Source organism: Radiomyces spectabilis (genome assembly GCF_025331425.1).
Source record: "Radiomyces spectabilis strain NRRL 2753 chromosome Unknown BYT42scaffold_4, whole genome shotgun sequence".
Lineage (NCBI taxonomy): Eukaryota > Fungi > Mucoromycota > Mucoromycetes > Mucorales > Radiomycetaceae > Radiomyces > Radiomyces spectabilis.
The window spans coordinates 1,521,954-1,542,390 of NW_026251929.1; the positions used below are offsets into that span (position 1 = coordinate 1,521,954).

The following is a 20,437-nucleotide window of genomic DNA, read 5'->3' on the forward strand; positions in this document are numbered from 1 at the left end:
CAGTCTTTCAAAATCACGGAACAAAAAGTTCAAAGATGTGCTGATCATTTTTACTTTCCGAGAATTCGCATGATCTTTTTGTAACATGAAGAACGATAGCAGGTTGGTGAGGCATGAAAAGAAATTGGTTTTATGATGCGGCCACAAGGGGCACTGGTGGAACTTTCTCAGGTGATCGATGGAATCAGCATTATTTTCATGAATCACACTCCGATTTCCGTCCATTAATTATACCAGCTGTTGCTCTCACCATCGATAAGCTACGTTCTCATGTCTGCATTTCCGTTTATTCATCGGACTCCGTCTTCCACAGCCAGTAGTTCGAAAAGCTTTGGCAATCTCTCGGTATCTCTTGCCGATGAACTGTACGATTCCCAGATTGCTGCTTTTGTGAACCCCTCACTGTCTTCACGGCCACTAGAAAGTACCCACTTCTCGCGCACTATTTCAAATCAATCGTCGACTTCGTCTCCCCCTCTGCGTTCCGCTTCGCTGCATGGTATGCTCTATATAAAAAAAAGACTTCTTGCGAAAATGGCTTAGCCAGTTGTATCTTTCCGAGCCTCTCTAAACCATCGTTTTGCAGCTATCGATTCACCAGTATCACCGGCCAGAGGCTCTGCATTTTCATTTATGAGATCCAAAGGTAATTTTGTTTCCTGATATCGCTATTGTTTTATTGACTACCATTTTAAATGTTTTCTGTGTAGTTGACAAAGTGGATTCCCAAGACATTTATGCATCCTTTGCGCAGGAAAACCAAGCTCCGCAGCTCGACAGGTCCGTCAGTTTGGCGAGCGACGTCGGTATGATTCCAACACCGTCTTGTGTCCTTGTCTGCCTACTCACCGTTATGGATGCTTTGTAGAACTATTCGTACCCACCTCCAGACCGCTCCATCAAAGAGGGGATAACAAAGACATCAAGCGGCTGTCAGCCGAGTCAACCCAGAAACGTATTACCGCCGAGAAAAAGCAACAATATATGCTGCTGCAACGACTGTATGACCGTTACAAGCTTATTCTTACCCAGATATCTCAGGTTAGGTCCAACAATAACCTGGTATTTCGCATTTGAAGATTTTGCTCACTTATCTTTAGACGCAATCCAAGATAAAGAACTTGGAAGCGCGAAAAAAGGAAGCTTTGGACACGGAAGATTACCTGTCAGCGGAAAATTTTCACCATCAGTTAGAAAAGCAGAAGAACAGACAGCATGAATTGTCTACTACCGTGCTAACTGGTTTGGTACAGCAAATTCATCGCGGTTGGGAGAAGCTCGGTCATCTGACTTGCAAGGAAACGGTGGCCGTAAGGACATTGGCCGATATTTGTACCGAAGTAAAGGTGCGCTTGCTGCAGATCGAGATTCTTTTTACCTGTGCGCTAATCCGATCGACTGAAAGGAAGAACGAAAACGACAAATGGCGAAGTTTAACATTGATACAGAGCGAATTTTGGAACAAAGACTGACACAGATCCATGCTCGACGAGTAGAGTTGGACAAGGAGAAAAGGTAAACGGATGGCCAGCAGCAAGGCGGCAACATTGCGGGTAAATTAATCGCGCTTTCCAGTGAGATCGCTTTCGACTTGGAAATATGGGAGCAGGCCGACACCGAACTCCAAGAAAAGCTGGATGAGGCTGTTCATGATGAGCTTTTGAAAAAGAGGGATCTAACTATCAAAGTCGAAGCGATCGAGGTACAGTGTGCTCCAGTAAAAAAAAGATGCTACCTAGAAATTGACGTTCAATAGGAGGAAATACGACAACTTGTTGAGCGTTTGAACCACCTGGAGAATCAACGGAATGAACATCGCTCTGAAATACATCGTTTAAACGATATTATCGATAATGCATCCAGAACATATGCACCGGAAAAAGAGCACCATTTGGCGGAACGAGAAGCCATTGAAAAACGAAAAGCCCATGTGGATCGCATTACGGTAAAAACCGAAGAGTTTTTGCAACGATGTGCAAGTATACGGAGAAAGCTGACAATCACAGTAGACCGAGCTGGATAAAGAGGATACCGACTTGCATCAGTTGATGGATCGCAAACATAAAGACCAACAACAATACGACGACGAGATGCAAGAACTCAATACATGCTTCCAACATTCCATGAAGTTGATCGATCAAACCGAACAAGAATCAAAAGACATCGTTTCTTTATTTGAGCAAGCGATTAAAATTCGAGATGAGACCATCCTCGATGAAACATTGGCTAAATCAAGGTAAACTCATGTTGTCTATCACCGCCCGATTCTGGACTTATTTTCTCACGATGTGCTCAGAAGTCAAACGGATGCCCAGCTTCGCGAAAACTTGTTGAACCACCTCCAAGACAATGTAGAAAATGCACAACAAGATCTGGATGCGTTTGAAGAAAAGCATTTACATATGAAATCACAGTTGGCAAGTACGGAACAAAAAAAGCAATCAGCCGTGCAATCCGGACGCTTTCAGGAAGCAGCGCGATTGGCAGTTCAGTTGAAGGAAATACGGTCTGTATTGGATCAAGCGGACAGCCGGCGTCAGAAGCACAAGGAAGCCCTTGCTCGCCATCAAGAAACCCTGGAAGAACATCAAACAGAAATGAAACAAGTAGAAACTAACCAGGAACAGACCCAGCATTACCAGAGTTTGTTTTCGCAACTGGAATCATAAGCATGACGTATGCTAATCGAGTTTTTTTGTAGATGAACGTTTACTTGCAGTTTTGAAGGAATCCAAGGATAAATTGGGAGCATTAGAGCATCGGTAAGTGCTTTTATCTAACAGCGGATATGCGTATAATTTGGGCGCTCAATGTATCCTTCTGCTCTAGATTGAACGAACAAGAGTCCCCACTGAAAACGCTACTTCATTGCGAGCTCGAAAATATCCAGTTACAAATAACATCCCTACAATCAAGTGAAAACAACGAATTACCCACTATACTTCCAGCAAATTGAAGAAAACAAAAACCACTCGTGTAAACGGTACCCAATCCATTTATGTAATATATTATCAGATACTGTAATACATACTTTTTATTACCCATTCATCCAACCTGCAGTCGAATAACATGGCCGAAAAAATAGGAGTTCAGTTATGAATTTCTTGTAGGCCAGTATGAATGTTCCAGGTCCGCGCTGTGATATCTAAAGTGGACCAATGGAGATTCTAGCAGTTAATATAAGCAGTGGAAATCTTCCGCACTTAGGGCAAAAGGTCTGGCATAAAGTATGGATGCATATGCATGCGTTTATGAGATGCCATATTGGAATGGCAAAGCATCGCTTACAAGTATATCTTACGCCGTTTATTCGGAACATCCTGAAAAAAAAATTCAAACCTGTTCTGTAGCATGATGCAGGTTTATGAATGACAGCAAGCGAAATAGAATAATGAACGCTCAGGCCATAATGTTGCACGCTTACGAAAAATCGATTTTGGATTGAATCTTTCCTCCTTTTTCTAGTGAACAAGGAGTCGTGCAGATTGTTTATGCACATCCCACTAAAAGTGTTTTGAATCATGTTTCTTGGGACGATCCAGACACTCCATAATTTCTACCTGGCAATCTTCTGTAAGCTTTGCACTGATGCTGTGTACACCACATTTCTAATGTGTGGTAAAGATAGAATAATCGGAAATTGCGGCACCACAAGAGTCGATAGGTATACTGTATGACCTAAAGTCAATTCCAACTTTCAACCATCGGCCGGCCAGAAAAAAAGCAGTCAATAATCAACTGTGTTGTTAACTGATGCAGCCAGTGATGAGGAAGTTGACCATGGCTGTACCCGATCAACTTGGCTCGCGTTGTAAAAGTTGGCCATATATCAGTGCTGTTATATTGTTGGCTTATGTGAACTGCGCAACCAACTACATGATTCGAAGAAACTCGGAAAACTAGCTCCTTTTCGCACGTAGTGAATAATATCTACAATAATCCGTCCTTGTTGTTAAATCCTACTTCTTGCATCAAGAAGTCTTATTGTTCACACGTTTTTACGAAATCCGTTCACCCAGTTCATTTCATTGTTTATTCTTTTTTTTTTTTTTTTACGCCTGATCGTACAAACGTTCATCTCAGCAGCTAAGCAAACAGCCGTAAGATACCAACCCGTTGTCATTATCGTTTCGAGGATTTAGGGTCTCAGTACCAGCCGATATACGGTCTACGACGGGCAACAAGCGGCCGATGGAGTCGTTCCAGGGTAAGACCTCGGCCTGTAGGGCATGAATATTAGAGACAAATCTTGAGCGAGAAAAAGGTTTACTTACGTCTGTCTCTTCCCTGGAACCGCCCACCGACCATCACACCGTCTGTTTCAATATCAAGGTGAGAATCCGCTGTAGACTTGCTCATCGCGATGTGACATGGTCGATACTTGTTTTCGTTGCGCTGGACTGCGGCTGTTCGAGATGCTGTTGCGGTCACAGTCTTTCAATAGTACGGCTTTCCAGTCGTAAGAAAAAAAGGGTGTCATAAGCAGAACATACCCTTGACATGGCAACGTATAATTGGCCAAGCGAATCCATATGAGACAAAGATACAGCCACTTTGTCCACCGTCAGGCTTTGCACCTTGTGGATCGTCGCCGCATACGCTGTCTTCAAAGGAAACTGGGTGCGACAGATCTCGTACTTGGTACGTCGCCTGTCACGATCATTTAGCGTCAGCTCTCTGTTGGTCGTGATATTCCAAGGACGCCATAACCCAGCCAGGCTTCGAACACGACAGTAGGGATTGTTTGCCTGGTACGCCTGACTGCATTTCGTACGTTGCGCCAAAGGATGTCCTTGTTGGTCCTCTTGTACCCGGTTCATCCATAGTATTCGCGTGTCTGTCTTCCATCCCGATAGCTTATCACGTTCCTCGCCGCCCCTGAGGCTATGTCGTGGCTGTGTGTAATGAGATGGAAGCTGGTCAGAAGTGACACATCTCTTGTTATCATGGCGACATGCTGCCAAATTCAGGCATCGTAACTTGATGACTGTCGCTCGCACCAACCATGTCGCTCGAACCAAGGTCTGCAGCAAAGACCGCGATTCCCAAGTCCGGTAAGCGGGGTTCGCCGCCGTCGACGCAACCATAGACACGGGATCTCCAGGTACACCAGACATTGTTTCTTCCGGACCAACAGGAACATTTTCTTGCTGGAACTGGCCGGATAAGGTATTGACTTCTCTTGACGATACTGGGCGTGATCTATCGACAATATAGGGATACATGCGTCTCATCGAGTAGTTTGGCAGTAAAGAGAAAACCCGGCTTTGCTTTGCGACGGAGGTTCTTTCAGATAAGAAGCAGTCGTTGCGGTCGATACGGGGCGGGTGACCTGTTTGGGTGTCTTTGAGATATGGACGCGAGCTGACCACGCGTTCCCTGGTATGAGCAATCCTCTGATGGAAATATCCCACTGATTGATCACTCATTTGAGTTAGAGTAAAAATGATTTTGGCGAGTTCAGATCTAGCACACTTTGTCATGTGTAGATACTTTGTGGCTGATAAAAAGGAGGGTGTGAGAGTAGAAAAAAAAAGAGAGAGAATGAGGAGCGTGTCACAATTCCTTTATCGCAACAATCAAAATAGATCGGGATTACAATGATTTAGTTGCACAGTTGACTGGTAAAATTTACAAATCAAGTGTTATCCAAATGGGACCAAATGGCAGTGACAACCAAAGGAAAAACGACATAAAAGATGATTTTGTTAGACAAACGAAATTTGGTCTTTACTTTTCCACTCACCAAAAAGGCTGTTGTCACTGCATTGTGGAGGTCGCCACCTCACACCAATATGGCATGGGCTTTGTTCAAGTTTTTTACTGTTGATAGCACAGTTTGGATGAATGATTCGGCATGATAGTTGATCACAATGCGTTACCTTTTTTTCAAAAGCGGCTTTAGACTCCTGCATGTCGTGTTGCTGTCCTTATTTCTGTTTGGTTGAACAGAGGACGCGCTTTGGGAACACTTGGAAGCTGGGAAGACATAGCAATCAACGCCGAGGTTCATGGATCTGGTACCCTGGAAACAGACGAATGGAATCCTGAAAGGCGCTGTGACAGATCACAAGTGAACATGTTCCGAAGTTATAGCCCTTCCCAAAACCAGCTGGATACAGGCAAATGAAAGGGTGGTTAACGGAGTCTGACCACCCTATCCCGAGAGCCCCCATTTGGCGGCCACTTCTCTAGTGAACGCCAGCCTCCACCAAGATCTCGTTCTCCAGAATGGACATCGCCAAGCGGTACAGCATAGGAGATCGTCCCGAGGCTGAAAGGTGATCGACGGTCCAATGAAAAAGGCTTGTTAGAAAGCTACAGGTGAAATGCGTCGCCGAAATTCAACGTATCCAAAACGAAGTCAACAGTTGCTTCCTGGGTTCAGATAACTTGACAACCGAGCGCAGACCAATTTTTCGAACGAAGCGTTGGTTGTTCGTACCGAGAATCTTGTTGAGCCATTCTTATATCGTGTCATCGTGATACACCTCAAGCTCTGATGGTTTCCGGGATAATAAACGCCGTTTTCAACGCATGTTGGACATCACACCAATTCTGTGCCCAATGGTTGCTCTGTTTTGTCCGTATGAAGTTGGGTTTTTCGTCGTGTTCGAAACGTTTCCTTAGCTCGCGGGTTATAAATGCGATGACGTCTCCATGTTACGTCTTCGTTCTTCTCTGTCTGTACGTTTTCGCTTCTTGTTTCAGGATCAGATGGGCCAGGTCTGCCACGTCTTCTTCCTGTTTCTTCGCGTCTTCAACAGGAAGAGACCTCATGCGACGAAGAGATGGCACTACGGACCACGGGTATAAAATGACGACGACTTATCTCTCTGAGCGGTGAACGAGAGCGGGAGCGTGATCGCTCAAAAGGAAATACCGGTCTTTTAAGCAGTAGAATGATCCAATAACGGCGTATACTCGATACGACAAGGACGACAGTATACGTGCCCAGGAAAAACGTACATGCAGAAATGTGTCCAAATAATAGCGGAAAACGCAATTCATTTGGTTCCCGTATTGCCAACGAAGGCCATGCTCCCTGTGTAAAAAATAGTCAGTTACATGTTACACACGGTCAAGACGCGTAGCAAACTTACCAAGATTGCTCCAGCGGTGAAATTCATTGATTCTTGCCATTCTAAGGCTGCCCAGGATAGGAGTTGTTGTTTGCCACATGAACTACGCGAATGGCATTTTTTCGTGATCTCGGCCAAGTTGGGCAAGCCAACGGATTTAATAAAGCATAGCATTTCCATGGATGGATCAAAAATGAATCCCGTGAAGCTATAGTAAATGATCTGCGGTGAACATACATTGATCTTGGAGCCGCGTTTGCGGCAGTCGAACACGGATGAAGCATCTCGGTACTTACGGTAATGAATGCAGATTTTTCAAATGGTTGCAGTGTCCATAACAAGTTACATGGTACGATACATAAAAGAAGCTTTCGAAAAGCGGGAGCAGAAATGTAGCTTATTTTGCTTACGAATTCCTGGGTGACGCACACCGACACCAAGAGATGAAACAAAGAGAAAAAAAAAAAATACGCCATCAGGCACCACCACATCGGACACTAAAGCGGACGCATAACGCCTGCAATGCGCCGTCGTCAATTCTTGTTACTGTATGTATGAGAGAACCTCCCTGATGAATAATGGAGCCACCTATAGCATCGTACCACATTCTATGATAAACATTCTGCTAGAGATTTACTCACGTCAAGTATACAATGAGTCGCAGCAGACAAGGTCAAGTCGCACACAAAGATAATAATTCTTCTTAACTACCACTGTTTCGGCTGTAATACCCTTCCTGCATTTTTGCAATTTGTGCCTTGATTTCTCAACTGTATTTCCCAAAGCCTCATCCTAGAAGTCTACAAGAATGAACGTCCCTCGTATCGCTTAGAGGTCCTTATTTCTCAACATCGCATGCTTTCCTTCCAATGTCTTTTCTTTTCAGCCCTATATAAAGCGCTTACTGTTTCCATGTGATTAGGTCTGATGTTTGCGGGACGCTCATCTATGTGACAAAGGCCAACTAGCAAATGCTTCGATGCATGCCCTTCACGTTGAATTTCTGATGCACGGCACTACACTAAATTAAGAGGTTTTGGTTCCGTCGCTCAAACATTAGTGCCATATGCGTGCTTCATAATTGAATAAATGGTGTATGTCTTCAAGTTTATTTGCACTTTAACCGTAAAATTACAAGTGTTTCGAGTGGAAAAAAATAATGATAATAAAAGAAAGAGCATAGATTGGCATAAAGCATGATGATACAATACATAAAAAAAAGAAAAAGAAACATGGAAACATAAACATATGATAAAAAAGGGAAAATTACTGACACACGACGGGGAAAAAGGAGGGCTGATGAAGGTATGTGCGCGTTATTTTTTTCTCATGAAATGGATCGACGTGCCAGTGGTAATTTGATGAAAAAAATGTCACGGTGGTAAGAGGGGTTGCAGCTGAATGAGAGGGAGAAGAAGGGTATAAGCAAGTAAAAACATTGCTAGGCGAAGAGCATGGTAAAGCCCGTGTCTCGTTGAGATGCGTTGGCGGGATACGATTTCAACAGATAATCGGTCAAGCTTGGTAAAGTGGTATCGTTCATGGACTCGTCATTGGCGATGGAGGTGTGGATGGGAAGGGAAGACCATACGCCAGGCACGAAGGTCGGTGAAGATGGCACCGAATGGTCGTCTGTCAAGGGTGTGCTCGGGCTGGCGTAACCAGACAAAGGTGGGGTTTGCGGAGTTTGGGCGTCCAAAGAAGAATAAGTGGTATCGAAATGGTATGTGGAATAAAAAGGATGGCATTCTGCGCACGCACAGACTGCAGTGGGATGAAACTGGGATGGCAAGACACCCTCTTTTTGTTGTTGTTCGTACATTAAACGACGTTCTTCCATAAATGGTGTCCACTGAATTTGAGGCCGTTTGCCGTCAATGACATGATCGTGTTTCATGTGCTTCGTTAAGATTGCTTTGCGCACAAAACTTTTCGTGCAACCATCCATGGGGCACTTGTAAGGACGCTTTCCCGTATGAGTGCGTCTAATGATGGATTCGTCTGAGTAATCTGATCCTTTCAAAAGGTGAGTGTTGGTAACGTACCTGTGACGCGCAAGTGAACTGCTGTCGCTGAAAGTCTTGTTGCATTGGGGAAATTCGCACAGATGAGGTCTTTCTCCGGAATGGGTACGCATATGGACCGTCAGAGCCGACCTCTGCAAAACGAACGGATTAGTTATATCATGACTCATTCTCTGGCAATAATTATACCTCAATCAAGTTACCTGAATAAAGCTTTTGCCGCATCCTAATTCTCGGCACTTGAAAGGACGGTCATTGGTGTGAATACGTGAATGTCGCACCAAGTCTGATCGTCTCCCTATGGAAATTATCGACAGAATCACCGTGAGTTCATGACACTTTTTGTGAACCAAACGCTTGCCGATTTCTTCTTTTTGTTTCGAGAAACCTACCAAAACTTTTTTTGCATCCATCAAAGGAACAGGAAAAGGGTCGGTGGTCATTAACATGGTATTCCTGATTCACGAGCTCCAAGATTTCCATGGCAGTAATAAGATGATAAGAAAAGTAATTTTTTTTTAAAAAAAAAAAAAAAGTTATCAAGACAACAGTGGATAAAGAAGTAAAGTCCAGGAATATCAATATCGTATCTTTATATATCCCAGCCAACATTACGCATTCGATATTTATGTACATCTACGCCGCACACTCTCTTCAAGTGGCCAAAAAAAGCAAATTCAGAGCATAAGGGTTCGTGCGCTCTCCGGAAATGCCACCTTCCTTTTCTTCTCTCCTCCCCCTGTAATCTTTCACTTTTGTCCCCTTCAGCAACCGCCTTGGTCTCGTCCCCCATCATCCCCCCATCCTGTCCCCCGATTTTTTTTTCGATATCCAATGACTCGTTTTTTTTTTGTATACAAGTAAGCCCTGATCTCTGTTCTCCTAGTCATGTCTTTTGAGTTTTAGCTTCGGAATTTTTTTTTTCGTCACCTCTGTGTCTCCCGTTTCGAGGAATTTTTTTTTTTTTTTGACGTTCTCAAGTTTGAGAATCAAACCTTCTTGATCCCCTTGATTACCATAATCTCTAATTCTCACTAGCTCTCAACCTAACGAAACGTTCATACAAAAAGGGAAAGAAAAAGGATCGAACTGCCTATATTCAGAAATGGAACTGAGAGGAGATGATGCCAGGGGTTTTCATCCTACTTGGCTTTAATTACATATTAAGTTGTAACCTAAAAAATATCATCTGTTTCTGGATGACTTTTGTTTGGTGCAGAGGGAATTCTCTATTCTTCACCGTCGTTTTTCTTTTCTCTTCTCTTTTTTTTTTTTTTTTTTTTTTTTTTTTTTTTTTTTTTTTTTTGCCTCATGCATCACCCCTAATTCATGTTGATCGAAATGAATCGGAGTTGGCGGTTTTGGCTGGTGCTATCGCACCAATGTTGATATCTGTGAATCCGTTTCATTAGACACAACACTCAATGTTACAGAAGCATCCCTTGCCTGCTGCGTGCAATCCTTTAGTTGTTTTCTTACATGTTGCATTTCAAGCCCAAAACTGGAACTATTTCTTTTGTGCAGAGAAAACTTGAGTGTTTGACCTCATTATCAGTAGCGTATGAGATACAACTTGTTCTCTTCACGGTATAGTCAGTGTAACTTACAAACTTCAAATCCATCACATGGGTTGCACCGCTGTCTGTTCCCTTGTACCGTAGCATGTTGAAAGCTGGGTTTCTTTTTCGTTGTTTTTAGTTCGCCTTTGGATGGCACTCGGAATGATCCCGGGTTTTGAGTGTCACAACAATAACGCCTTTTGGTGCTCATCGGTGTCTGCTTGCCTGCTGTTTCCTAGCCTATCGGGATCGTCGGCATTCATTCGTTCACCGTGCACAGCGAATTTTCTATCAAACAGTCCGTGTGGGTCTCACAAATTACATTGCGTGCCATTCGTTTCTATCCAATCCCTCCCTCCTTTATTCTCTTTTTGGTATTGCCTTGTGGCTTCCGATAAACAATACTATTACGTTTTACCAGATCTGCTGTGTCTACTGCACCCCATTTGACATGAAGGGTCAAAATTAGATGAATGACAATACTAATGAATGGGAATACATTGATACAGCAAGATGCCTGACTTGATGTATTTTACTTCTACTGTCATCACAGTACATGGGGACACGTTTCTGTTTTCTTTCATTAAAGCATGATGCCATCTTTTTTCTCCTATTTTCCATGGTGCACGGAGCAACACCATGTGGGTAAGTATTCACTAGAAATCCTACATTGTCTTCTCACTTTCCATTTGTGTACAGTATGATTTCAGAATGGCAGACCACTCATCCTATTACAAAAAAGTACGGGATAAGGGCATCAAAGAACACGCATTTTCTTAGGGACATATATACAATGGAAACTGCTGATAGGCAGCCGTCGAACAAGAAAGATGGTTAAAGGAAGAAGGATCAACATATCATAATTGATAAGCTGATCCGTAATTGAACCAAAAAACCAAGAGCACAGATATTTTTTTTTCTTGTAAACGACAAGCTCATTTTGTTCACGGCGGCCACGACGTTTAATTTGCAGGAGACATCAGCGAAAATTTATTCATCTTTCATCTCTCTCTCCCCTTACTTACTCCTTGCGTTCACCCTTAATCAAGACGACCGTGTCCACCTGGCCGCTTGGTCCGCTTTTTTTTAATGTCTCGAGACCTCTCACTTGCTGATAAAGGAAATTTAGCGGTCAATTTTTTTCCGCACTGCCAATGATAATGAGGGTGATATGAACATGGAGGCCAACCAAACTTTAAATTAATCATTGTTGCTAAAAGAAAATCAGAAGAGGCTGTCCTTGACAGTCGTTCCCATCTGCCCACCATGATCTTCAGGCTGACTCATTAATTACAGTCATGATAAAATCAGTCAAATATCCGGCCTTTGTAGTACACAATCATCTGTTCGACAGGCGTATGGAGATCAACATATTAGGGAGCTTCAGGAGCACCAAGAGATGATATCTTCTGAAATGCTGTAGCCTCAATCAAAGGGGATGCCACTGATGTAACGATGCTGCTGGAACTAAAAATAGATTTATAGCACGCTGTTTCCATAATGGGCACACGCTGTTCCAGTGAACCATTGCAATGTTACACGGCTGTCATGATACTGTCTATCGTTCACAGAGTAACTTTCTCGACGCCTTTGATAACAAGCTCACAGCGGCATTTCAAGTTGTTTCACAGTACATGGTGATGATCATTACTTTATTTAATGAGTGACCGTCGCCTAGACATGTGCTTGCACCGAATTTCTGGAATAGCTCAAAGTTGCAGATAACGACCACTCTTGGGATCTACAAATGGCCATCGAAAAAAATACTCATATTTTATGCTGGCAGCTCGGCCTGCAGGACTGCCAAATAAAAGTAATCAGGTTTCCAAGTTTGCATGTGCTTCAGAATCTCTTGTGCTTACATAAAACTACTACTTTACGTGCTTTTTATTCAAAATGCCTTAGATAAAATGTTACAAGACATATTGGACCTAGTCAACATAAATTAGTTTCTTTAAATCGGCCTTTCTTTATATATAACACAAACATATAATAAAAAGAGCTTCTTTATTTTCTGTGTCCATACCTTGGCCATTTACATTATACTTAGGCTGTAGCGGATCATAGCTAACCCATTTTCCTGGTTTTATGGCGTGATCATGAACGGTCATTTGCCTGTTGTTTCGAGGAAACAGATTGTAATGCAACTTGCGCGCCAAATGGCATAAGATTGGAACGGAAACAGCTGAACAGACAGGAGATTTGGTGAGCCAGCGAACCCATCCTCTGTGCTGGTTTCCATTATAATTGCTTGTTCGCCATCACCAGCTCAACTTGTAAGCTGAGCGCCTGCTGATTGACATGCATGTATTAGCTTGCGAGCACAATGCCAGATAGCTATACCCGATAGAAGACCTTGTAAAAGTACGTCCTGATGATACAATCGAACAATATATTTACAAACTCAATGTGAAATCCTTACAAAAGTGATCTATGTATCCTTTGGTGCTACCATCATGGTGTGAGGTAAGTCAATGATGAAGTTTTCGATAAAAAATTATCTCAAATCCAAACTGCTGATAATTAAAACGGTTGACCTCTGTCACGAGCATTACAGAGTCATCTGTGTGATATACTGGGTTTGCCGCCATTTTTGTGATTATGTTATTGATAAACGCAGAGGAATAGCTAAAGTACTGAGTCTTACCTTATGGACTATCGCTTGCTTCTTCTTTGGTAGGTTGTTCCCCAGTAATAAAAGATGATGTTCAGGTACAGTACGACAAATTTGTAATTTTATTCAATAAAAAAGAAACCGATGGTGTGCGCGATGAGCAAGGCATTCTTTAGCTTATGTTTCCTTCTACAGAGGATATCAACAAGGCACAAGGAAAGGTTATATCGGCTACCGGCTACGCTGATTTTGCCGGTTTGACATTGAATGAAATCACGAACGAGGATTCCTTTGTGTATACGGACCACAATTTCCCAACTGTCCCTGAAAAATATATGGCCCTTCATTGTTTCCAGTATATTCTGGTTTTCGTTTTGCCTACTCATTTGATGGTTAGCCCGTAGTAGGGCATTGGAGAAATTCGGCAAAAACGGTTGTTGCATTGAATGCCGGATTTCGGGATCTTGTCCTGCCACCAATTGCAGTAAAAACACGGACCATAGCAGACACGTGTTATTATGCCGAGGCAAGGTTTCATTGTTAGGTAATAAACTTCCGTATCCAATGCCGCATGGAAGAACCGTTTCATGCTAGATTTCTCGCATTAAGCATGTTAACGAGAGTTCCGTCACGCATCAAATTTGCGGGTTCAATGACAGACGGATAATAAAAAATCGCTATAAAAGTGGAGCCTTTTACACGATAATTAACAACAATATCTGTCGATTTTACCATGAAATCAATTACACCAGTCATCTTAGTAGTCTTTGCTGCTTCCGCCGTGATGGGTAGACCTATTGCTAAGGAATTTAACCAGAAAGATTCCATTGTCGAGTTTGGTAATGATAGAATTATAACATGATTCAGGGCAAGTTGTTGACTCAAATAACTTAGGCAACGTTATGGACATTTCAGAAGATGAATTTCGTCAAAAACAATTACTCTGCGAAATTGGATTTTGCACTAGCAACTGTCCAGAAAATTGTGGTTTATAGATGTCAGTTTGGACCACGAAGAATTCTAACCAAACAGAATAAGCCACCTTTGGCGCCGTTAGTTTCTTTCTTCTCTTGTTGGATTGGTGATGCCCTAATAATAAAAGCACTCCTTTTTATGTTATTTCTGTGCAACTTGATGGTACTGTGTGTGAATCTAACGGTGACCAATGTCTTACTACATCCTGGCAATATAAGATGATGTCCGATTTACGCTCATTGTACTCTGAAAAGTATCAGCTGCTCTATTACTGACATGCCTAATTTGGCTCACTCTGGCAAGAAGATTGAAAGCCTTGATATAAATCGAAAGAGCACGCGATGTGGAGTAAAAATATTTATTGATTTCTGATGGAAACCACAAGTGGACTATCCATGCATTCGCTAATGCGATAGAAGACAGATGGTCCCCCAACGAGCGAAACAAGCCTAAAGCAACCATTAGAGAGTTTCCCTATGGTTTTGTTTCAACGCTCACCCTCGTTTGCTGTTGCGACAATCATAGCACAATTTGAGCCATCGAGAACTTGCTCTTTGGATATTTCGCAGCAGATCTCACAGGCGGTGCCTGCAGAGACACCGGATATGGACATGAAGAGCGCAAGTAAGGGTTTCAACAGACACATTGCATTTACCTTGGTATCAGAAACACATTTCATTGTCTACCGATCTGCTGCTCCGTACAGTTAAAAGATGGGACGTATCTTGTTGTTGCTTGAATCTGCTCTGCAGGACCGTGGATTCCACACGATGGACACGGTGGCACGGAAGATCCAAACAACCCCGTTCGCTGTAATATTCTTCAGCGACAGTAGATGTGCGCTTCGTTTACAACGTAGCTTAGAAGCGATACGAGCCCAGCAATTCTCAATTATGTCATATACTCTCTTTGCGGCCGTAGCAAACTTTCGTTTCTACGCTGCTCTCTGCTTATTCAACGGCCGAACTCGTTAACGCGACTAGTTCCTCCTTTCGCGAATCAAACAATCTCGGTACAAATTAACCTGCTAGTAACTAAAGCAATTTTAACAATTTACGCTCTGTAGTAGGCATTACAGAAGTAGAGCCTCGTAAAGGCACAGCAATCTGTGTATTGTATTGTTTGCCGCATTTTTGTAAATTATATTTATAATAACAGTAAGGAAATGGCAGCATCATTAATCTTCACCTTATGGAATATCGTTTGCTTCTTCTTTGAGCAGTTGTTCCCCAGTGATATAAGCTGATGTTTCTGTACGACAAACTTCTAATTTTATTCAATGAAAAAAAATGCTGTGTGCAAATGAAGCATTCTTTAGCTTTATTATACTTCCTTGTACGGGGGGATATCAACAAAACGCAATGAAAAATTCTATCGGCTATGCTGAGTGTGCCGATTTAACATTGAATGATATTAGCAGGGATTCTTGTGTGTATACGAATTGTGACCTCCCAACTGCCTCCGAAAGCACACGCCCCTTCTTCATTGCTTTTAGCATAGCTTGGGTTTTTATTTTTGCCTGCTCTTTTAACGACTAGTCCGTAGAAAGGCATTGCAGGAATTCGGCAAAAACGATCGCCGCATTGAATGCCGGTCTTGGGAAAACTTTCATACTATGTATACATATTGCAGAACAACACAGATCAGAGCGACATATGTTATGCCGAGGCATAATTTCGCCGTTAAATATAAACTGCCGTAACAATGCCGAATGGAAGAACCGTTTCATCCAAGCTTTCGCGCATGAAGCTGTTTACGATAGTTCCATTACACAATATTGGTCACGAATCAAATTTGCGGGTTCTATGACGGATCGGTAATGGAAAATAGCTATGAAGTGAAGCCTTTTACTCGATATGATTAACAGCAACTTTACAGCTTACCATGAATCCTTTACACCAATCATTCTTGTAGTCTTTGCTGCTTCCTCCATAACTGGCTGGACCTATTACCAAGGATGCCAACGACAAAGCTTCAAGCAACCTCGTATGCAGTATCGATAGCTTGTCGAACTGCAAGACCACTGCCGAACTTGGTAACAAATAGCATTATAATATGAAACTTCAGGATAAGTTTCTGACTCAAATTACCTAGCGAATGTTATAGGCATTTCAGAAGCCGAAGTGCGTCAAAAACAAGCCGGCTGCGACGTGGGAGTTTGCCATCCGTTCTATTGTCCACAAAACTGTAAGAACTAGCATAAAAAATTCCAACGAAAGAAAGTATTTCAGCTCAGTGGAGCCATTATTTCTTCTCCTGTTGGATTGGTAATCTTGTAATAATAAAAGCAATGAGCTTTTATGTTATTTCCGTCCAATTAATGGTAGTGTTTGTAACTTCAAATTTGACCAATGTCTTATATTACGTCCCAACAACTATAAGATAATCTTAGCTTTATTGCATTATAAAAAATATCAGCTGCTCTATCATTGACACGCCTAATTTCGGCTCACTTCGCCAAGACCATTGTAAACATTGATACAAAACGAAAGAGTAAGCAATGTGAAGAAAACATATTAATTTCTGATGGAAACCACAGGTAAACTGTCTATACATTCGCTACGGCTGAAGATGCACACGGTTGAGACCCTTGAAGGACCGTCCCCAAGAGCGAAATAAATCCGAAGCAACCTCTAGATAGTTTCCTTCTGGTTTAATTTTATAACTCACCTTGTGTATCATGGTGCGACAAACATAGCAAAATTTGGAGTCGTCCGGGACTTCGCTCCTTGAATATTTTCGCAGCAAATGAGACAGGTGCTGTTCTGCAGATGACAGCCGAAATGCAGCCAATAGTGATTGCTAGTAAGTGGTTCAACGTCGCAGTTGCCTCGGTATCAGAACACATTTTTTTGTCAACAGATCTACTGCTTCGTACAGTAAAAAGTGGGGTTTGTCTTGTTGTTGCGCGAATCTGGTGGGGTTTGGATTGGACATTGTGGACACGGAAAATTCGAACAGTTTTGGTTCTAGAGGGTTCATCATTGACGGTAGATATGTGCCCCGTTTCCTACAAAGTTTATAAGCAAAAAAGTTAGATAATGCCTGTCACTGTTCTTGTGCTACAGTATAACCAACAATTGGGCTTCTAAGCTGTTTGATAACTTTTGAAAGTCTCCAAGCTGGCATTAATCAAACCAGTGGCGAAGATTGCACCTAAAATTGGTATTGCCTTCGCTTTCATCTAGGTACTGTAACTATTGGAGGGGTTCCTTTCTTTGACAAGCCATACCCCGTTGTGTTGGCACAATATTTGTTTGAACTTATTACCAAATTAACAGAAGTTTTGAAACATCAAACGATTCATCACAACGGATTGGTCATGCATGGTCGCGGTCTACCATTGAATGCCTGTTCTCTGAAATATTTTATGCCAATCAGACATAGAACAGACAAGGAAATACGCCATGCCGAGGCGTAACCTATATCAATTGATAGGCATGTATGCCGGATGGAACCGCTGATTCAAGTCCAACTTTCCCCCTATCAGCATGGTTAGGCCTGTCCTGTTACAGACATCATTACTCATGTATCATTGCGCAATATCTTGATAGAAAACCTTGAAATAAGTCCTTGATGATACGAACAACAAACTTCTATGAGCTCAACGGGAAATTCCTTCAACAGAGGTCGATATATTCTTTGATGCTATCATAATGGTGGGTAGACATATTATCAGGCAAGTCGATGAGAAAGTTTCGTAATGCCGAATGTGCATATAACATAATGCACTCTACTGCAAGTCTGCGTCAAAATTTGGAACAAATATAGTAGCAGAAAAATATCTCAAATCGAACTGGTGATAGCTAAATCGGTTTAGCCACTGTCACGCGAGCGTTACAGAAGCGAAGTCTCTCTCAGACAAAGCGGTCTGTGTGATGTACTGTGTTTGACTCCTCTTAGAGATTATGCTTTTAAAAGGGAGAGGAAATAGCTAAAATAATAATCTTTACATTGTGGGCTATTGTTTGCTTCTTCTTTGAATCAGTTATTTTCCAGTAATAAAAGCTGATTGTGCCACTAATATTGAATGAAATCAGGAATGGAGCTTTTTTGTGGGTACGAACCATAATTTTCCAATTGCCCTGAAAACACGCGCCCATTTTCATTGTTTTTAACATCCATCCGATTTAAAGTTTCGCCTGCTCCTTGGATGACTACAGTAGCCCGTAGCAAGCCATTATAGAAATTCGCAAAAAAGACCACCGCATTGAATACCGCTTTCAGAGACCTTTTCATGCCACATATCGCAGAACAAGCGCAGATAAGAGCAGACATGTATTATGCCGAAATACAATAGCATAGCTCCGTATAATTGCCGTATTCAATGCCGTAGGAAGAGCCGTTTTATGCCAGGTTTCTTACATTAAGCGTGCGCTAGAGAGTTCCCTACACATGATTTATTACCTTCAATTTTTGCTGGTACTATAACGGATAAATCATGGCTAATAGAAAAATAGTATAAATATAAGTATTTCTTTACGATATAGTCAACAACATCTTTCAAGCCTGCCATGAAGTTCTTTACACCTATCATCTTTGTTGTCTTTGCTGCTTCCGCCGTGATGGCTAGATCTATTGCTAAGGAAGTCGACGAGAAAGCTTCCACAACCGAAACTGGTAAGGAGTATCATTAGGATATGATACTTCAAGCAAGTTGCTGACTCAAATTACCTAGCCACAGTTATGGGCATTTCAGAAGCCGAAGTGCGTCAAAAACAAGCCGGCTGCGACGTGGGAATTTGCCATCCGTTCTATTGTCCACAAAACTGTTAGAACTAGGCCATGAAAAATTCCAACGAAAGAAAGTATTTCACCTCAGTGGAGCCATTATTTCTGCTCCTGTTGGATTGGTAATCTTGTAATAATAAAAGCAATGAGCTTTTATGTTATTTCCGTCCAATTAATGGTAGTGTTTGTAACTTCAAATTTGACCAATGTCTTATATTACGTCCCAACAACTATAAGATAATCTTAGCTTTATTGCATTATAAAAAATATCAGCTGCTCTATCATTGGCATGCCTAATTTTGCCTCCTCCGCGCAGAACATTGTAATCAATGGTGTATATGATGAACTCAACAATTTAGCTGATATGATAGTTCCTTGTATAGGGGATATCAATAAAACGAAAAGAGAAAACTTCTAGCGCCTGCAGATTGTGCCGATGGAATGAAATCAGGAATGGGAATCTTTTTGTGTATACGAACCATGATTTCGCATTTGCCTCCGAAAATACACGTCCCTTCTCTATAGCTTTCAGCATCACCTGTTTGAGTTTTGCCTGCTCTTTGGATGACCAGCTCATAGCAAGGCATTGCAGGAATTTCGGCAAAAACGACCATCGCATTAATGCCGGATTGCGAAATCTTTTCATGCCACATACAGTATTGCCGATTATACCAGACCAGAGGAGACATGTAATACGGGTTAGATATAAACTTCCGTATTCAATACCGCATGGAAGAACCATTTTAAGCCAGCTTTCTTAGATTAAGCATGTTCAAAAGAGTTCCATTTACACAAGTTTTGTTAATGCATAATAAATTTGCGGGTACTGCGACGGATCGATAATAAAAAGCTACTATAAAAATGAAGCCTTTTGCACGATATAATTAGCAACAGCGTCTGTCGAGTTTACCATGAAGTTCTTTACACCAGTCATCTTTGTAGTCTTTGCTGCTTCCGCCGTGATGGGTGGTGGACCTCTTGCCAAGGAAGCCAACGAGAAGGCTTCCAACAACCTCGAGTGCAGCGTTGATAACTTGTCTAACTGCAAGATCACTGCCGACATTGGTAACAAATAGCATTATGTTATGATACCTTAGACTAAGTATTGACTCAAATAACTTAGCCTACATTATGGGAATTTCGGAAGACGAGGTTCGTCAAAAACAATTGGGTTGCGACTGGGGAGCTTGCGATATCATTATTTGTTCCGAAAACTGTTACATAAATAGAAATTAACGGCTTTGGAACATGAAAAATTCCAAAAAGAGAGTGATTCATCCAATGGGCGCCATTGCTTTCTTTTAACCATGCTGTTTGATGATATGCTGCTAATAAAAGCAATCCTCTTTCATGTTATTTTCCCCACTTAATGGATAGTGTTTGTGAGTTTAAGTTTGAACAATGCCTATACTACTGTGCTATACATCGTAGCAAGTAAGATGATATTTATTG

At 42.0% G+C, this 20,437-nt stretch overlaps 6 protein-coding genes across 6 annotated transcripts; 5 read left to right on the plus strand and 1 right to left on the minus strand.

Moving 5' to 3' along the window:
- The first annotated feature begins 56 nt into the window (after positions 1 to 56).
- On the plus strand, positions 57 to 1,180 carry BYT42DRAFT_272413 (uncharacterized protein). The gene is made up of 4 exons (XM_051562808.1): positions 57 to 499; positions 587 to 646; positions 711 to 806; positions 869 to 1,180. Exons 1-4 carry the CDS (start codon positions 271 to 273, stop codon positions 1,075 to 1,077), a joined length of 594 nt encoding a protein of 197 aa, XP_051425418.1. The 5' UTR covers positions 57 to 270; the 3' UTR covers positions 1,078 to 1,180.
- A 58-nt stretch (positions 1,181 to 1,238) lies between these two features.
- Positions 1,239 to 2,767, plus strand: BYT42DRAFT_272403 (uncharacterized protein). Its single transcript, XM_051562807.1, has 6 exons — positions 1,239 to 1,346; positions 1,410 to 1,515; positions 1,576 to 1,702; positions 1,757 to 1,945; positions 2,010 to 2,236; positions 2,297 to 2,767. Exons 2-6 carry the CDS (start codon positions 1,424 to 1,426, stop codon positions 2,667 to 2,669), a joined length of 1,008 nt encoding a protein of 335 aa, XP_051425419.1. The 5' UTR covers positions 1,239 to 1,346; positions 1,410 to 1,423; the 3' UTR covers positions 2,670 to 2,767.
- A 5,396-nt stretch (positions 2,768 to 8,163) lies between these two features.
- On the minus strand, positions 8,164 to 9,669 carry BYT42DRAFT_563486 (uncharacterized protein). The gene is made up of 4 exons (XM_051567599.1): positions 9,499 to 9,669; positions 9,310 to 9,404; positions 9,128 to 9,240; positions 8,164 to 9,067 (listed from the first exon to the last, which is right to left on the minus strand). Exons 1-4 carry the CDS (start codon positions 9,587 to 9,589, stop codon positions 8,524 to 8,526), a joined length of 843 nt encoding a protein of 280 aa, XP_051425420.1. The 5' UTR covers positions 9,590 to 9,669; the 3' UTR covers positions 8,164 to 8,523.
- Positions 9,670 to 14,012: 4,343 nt separating this feature from the next.
- BYT42DRAFT_612413 (uncharacterized protein) lies at positions 14,013 to 14,274 on the plus strand (the record flags this gene model as incomplete). The annotated part of the gene is made up of 2 exons (XM_051571624.1): positions 14,013 to 14,118; positions 14,174 to 14,274. The coding sequence occupies 2 exons, from the start codon at positions 14,013 to 14,015 to the stop codon at positions 14,272 to 14,274; spliced, it is 207 nt and encodes a 68-aa protein (XP_051425421.1).
- Positions 14,275 to 18,768: 4,494 nt separating this feature from the next.
- On the plus strand, positions 18,769 to 19,030 carry BYT42DRAFT_612414 (uncharacterized protein; the record flags this gene model as incomplete). Its single annotated transcript, XM_051571625.1, has 2 exons — positions 18,769 to 18,874; positions 18,933 to 19,030. 2 exons carry the CDS (start codon positions 18,769 to 18,771, stop codon positions 19,028 to 19,030), a joined length of 204 nt encoding a protein of 67 aa, XP_051425422.1.
- An 866-nt stretch (positions 19,031 to 19,896) lies between these two features.
- BYT42DRAFT_612415 (uncharacterized protein) lies at positions 19,897 to 20,221 on the plus strand (the record flags this gene model as incomplete). Its single annotated transcript, XM_051571626.1, has 2 exons — positions 19,897 to 20,050; positions 20,109 to 20,221. The coding sequence occupies 2 exons, from the start codon at positions 19,897 to 19,899 to the stop codon at positions 20,219 to 20,221; spliced, it is 267 nt and encodes an 88-aa protein (XP_051425423.1).
- Between the last annotated feature and the right edge of the window lie 216 nt (positions 20,222 to 20,437).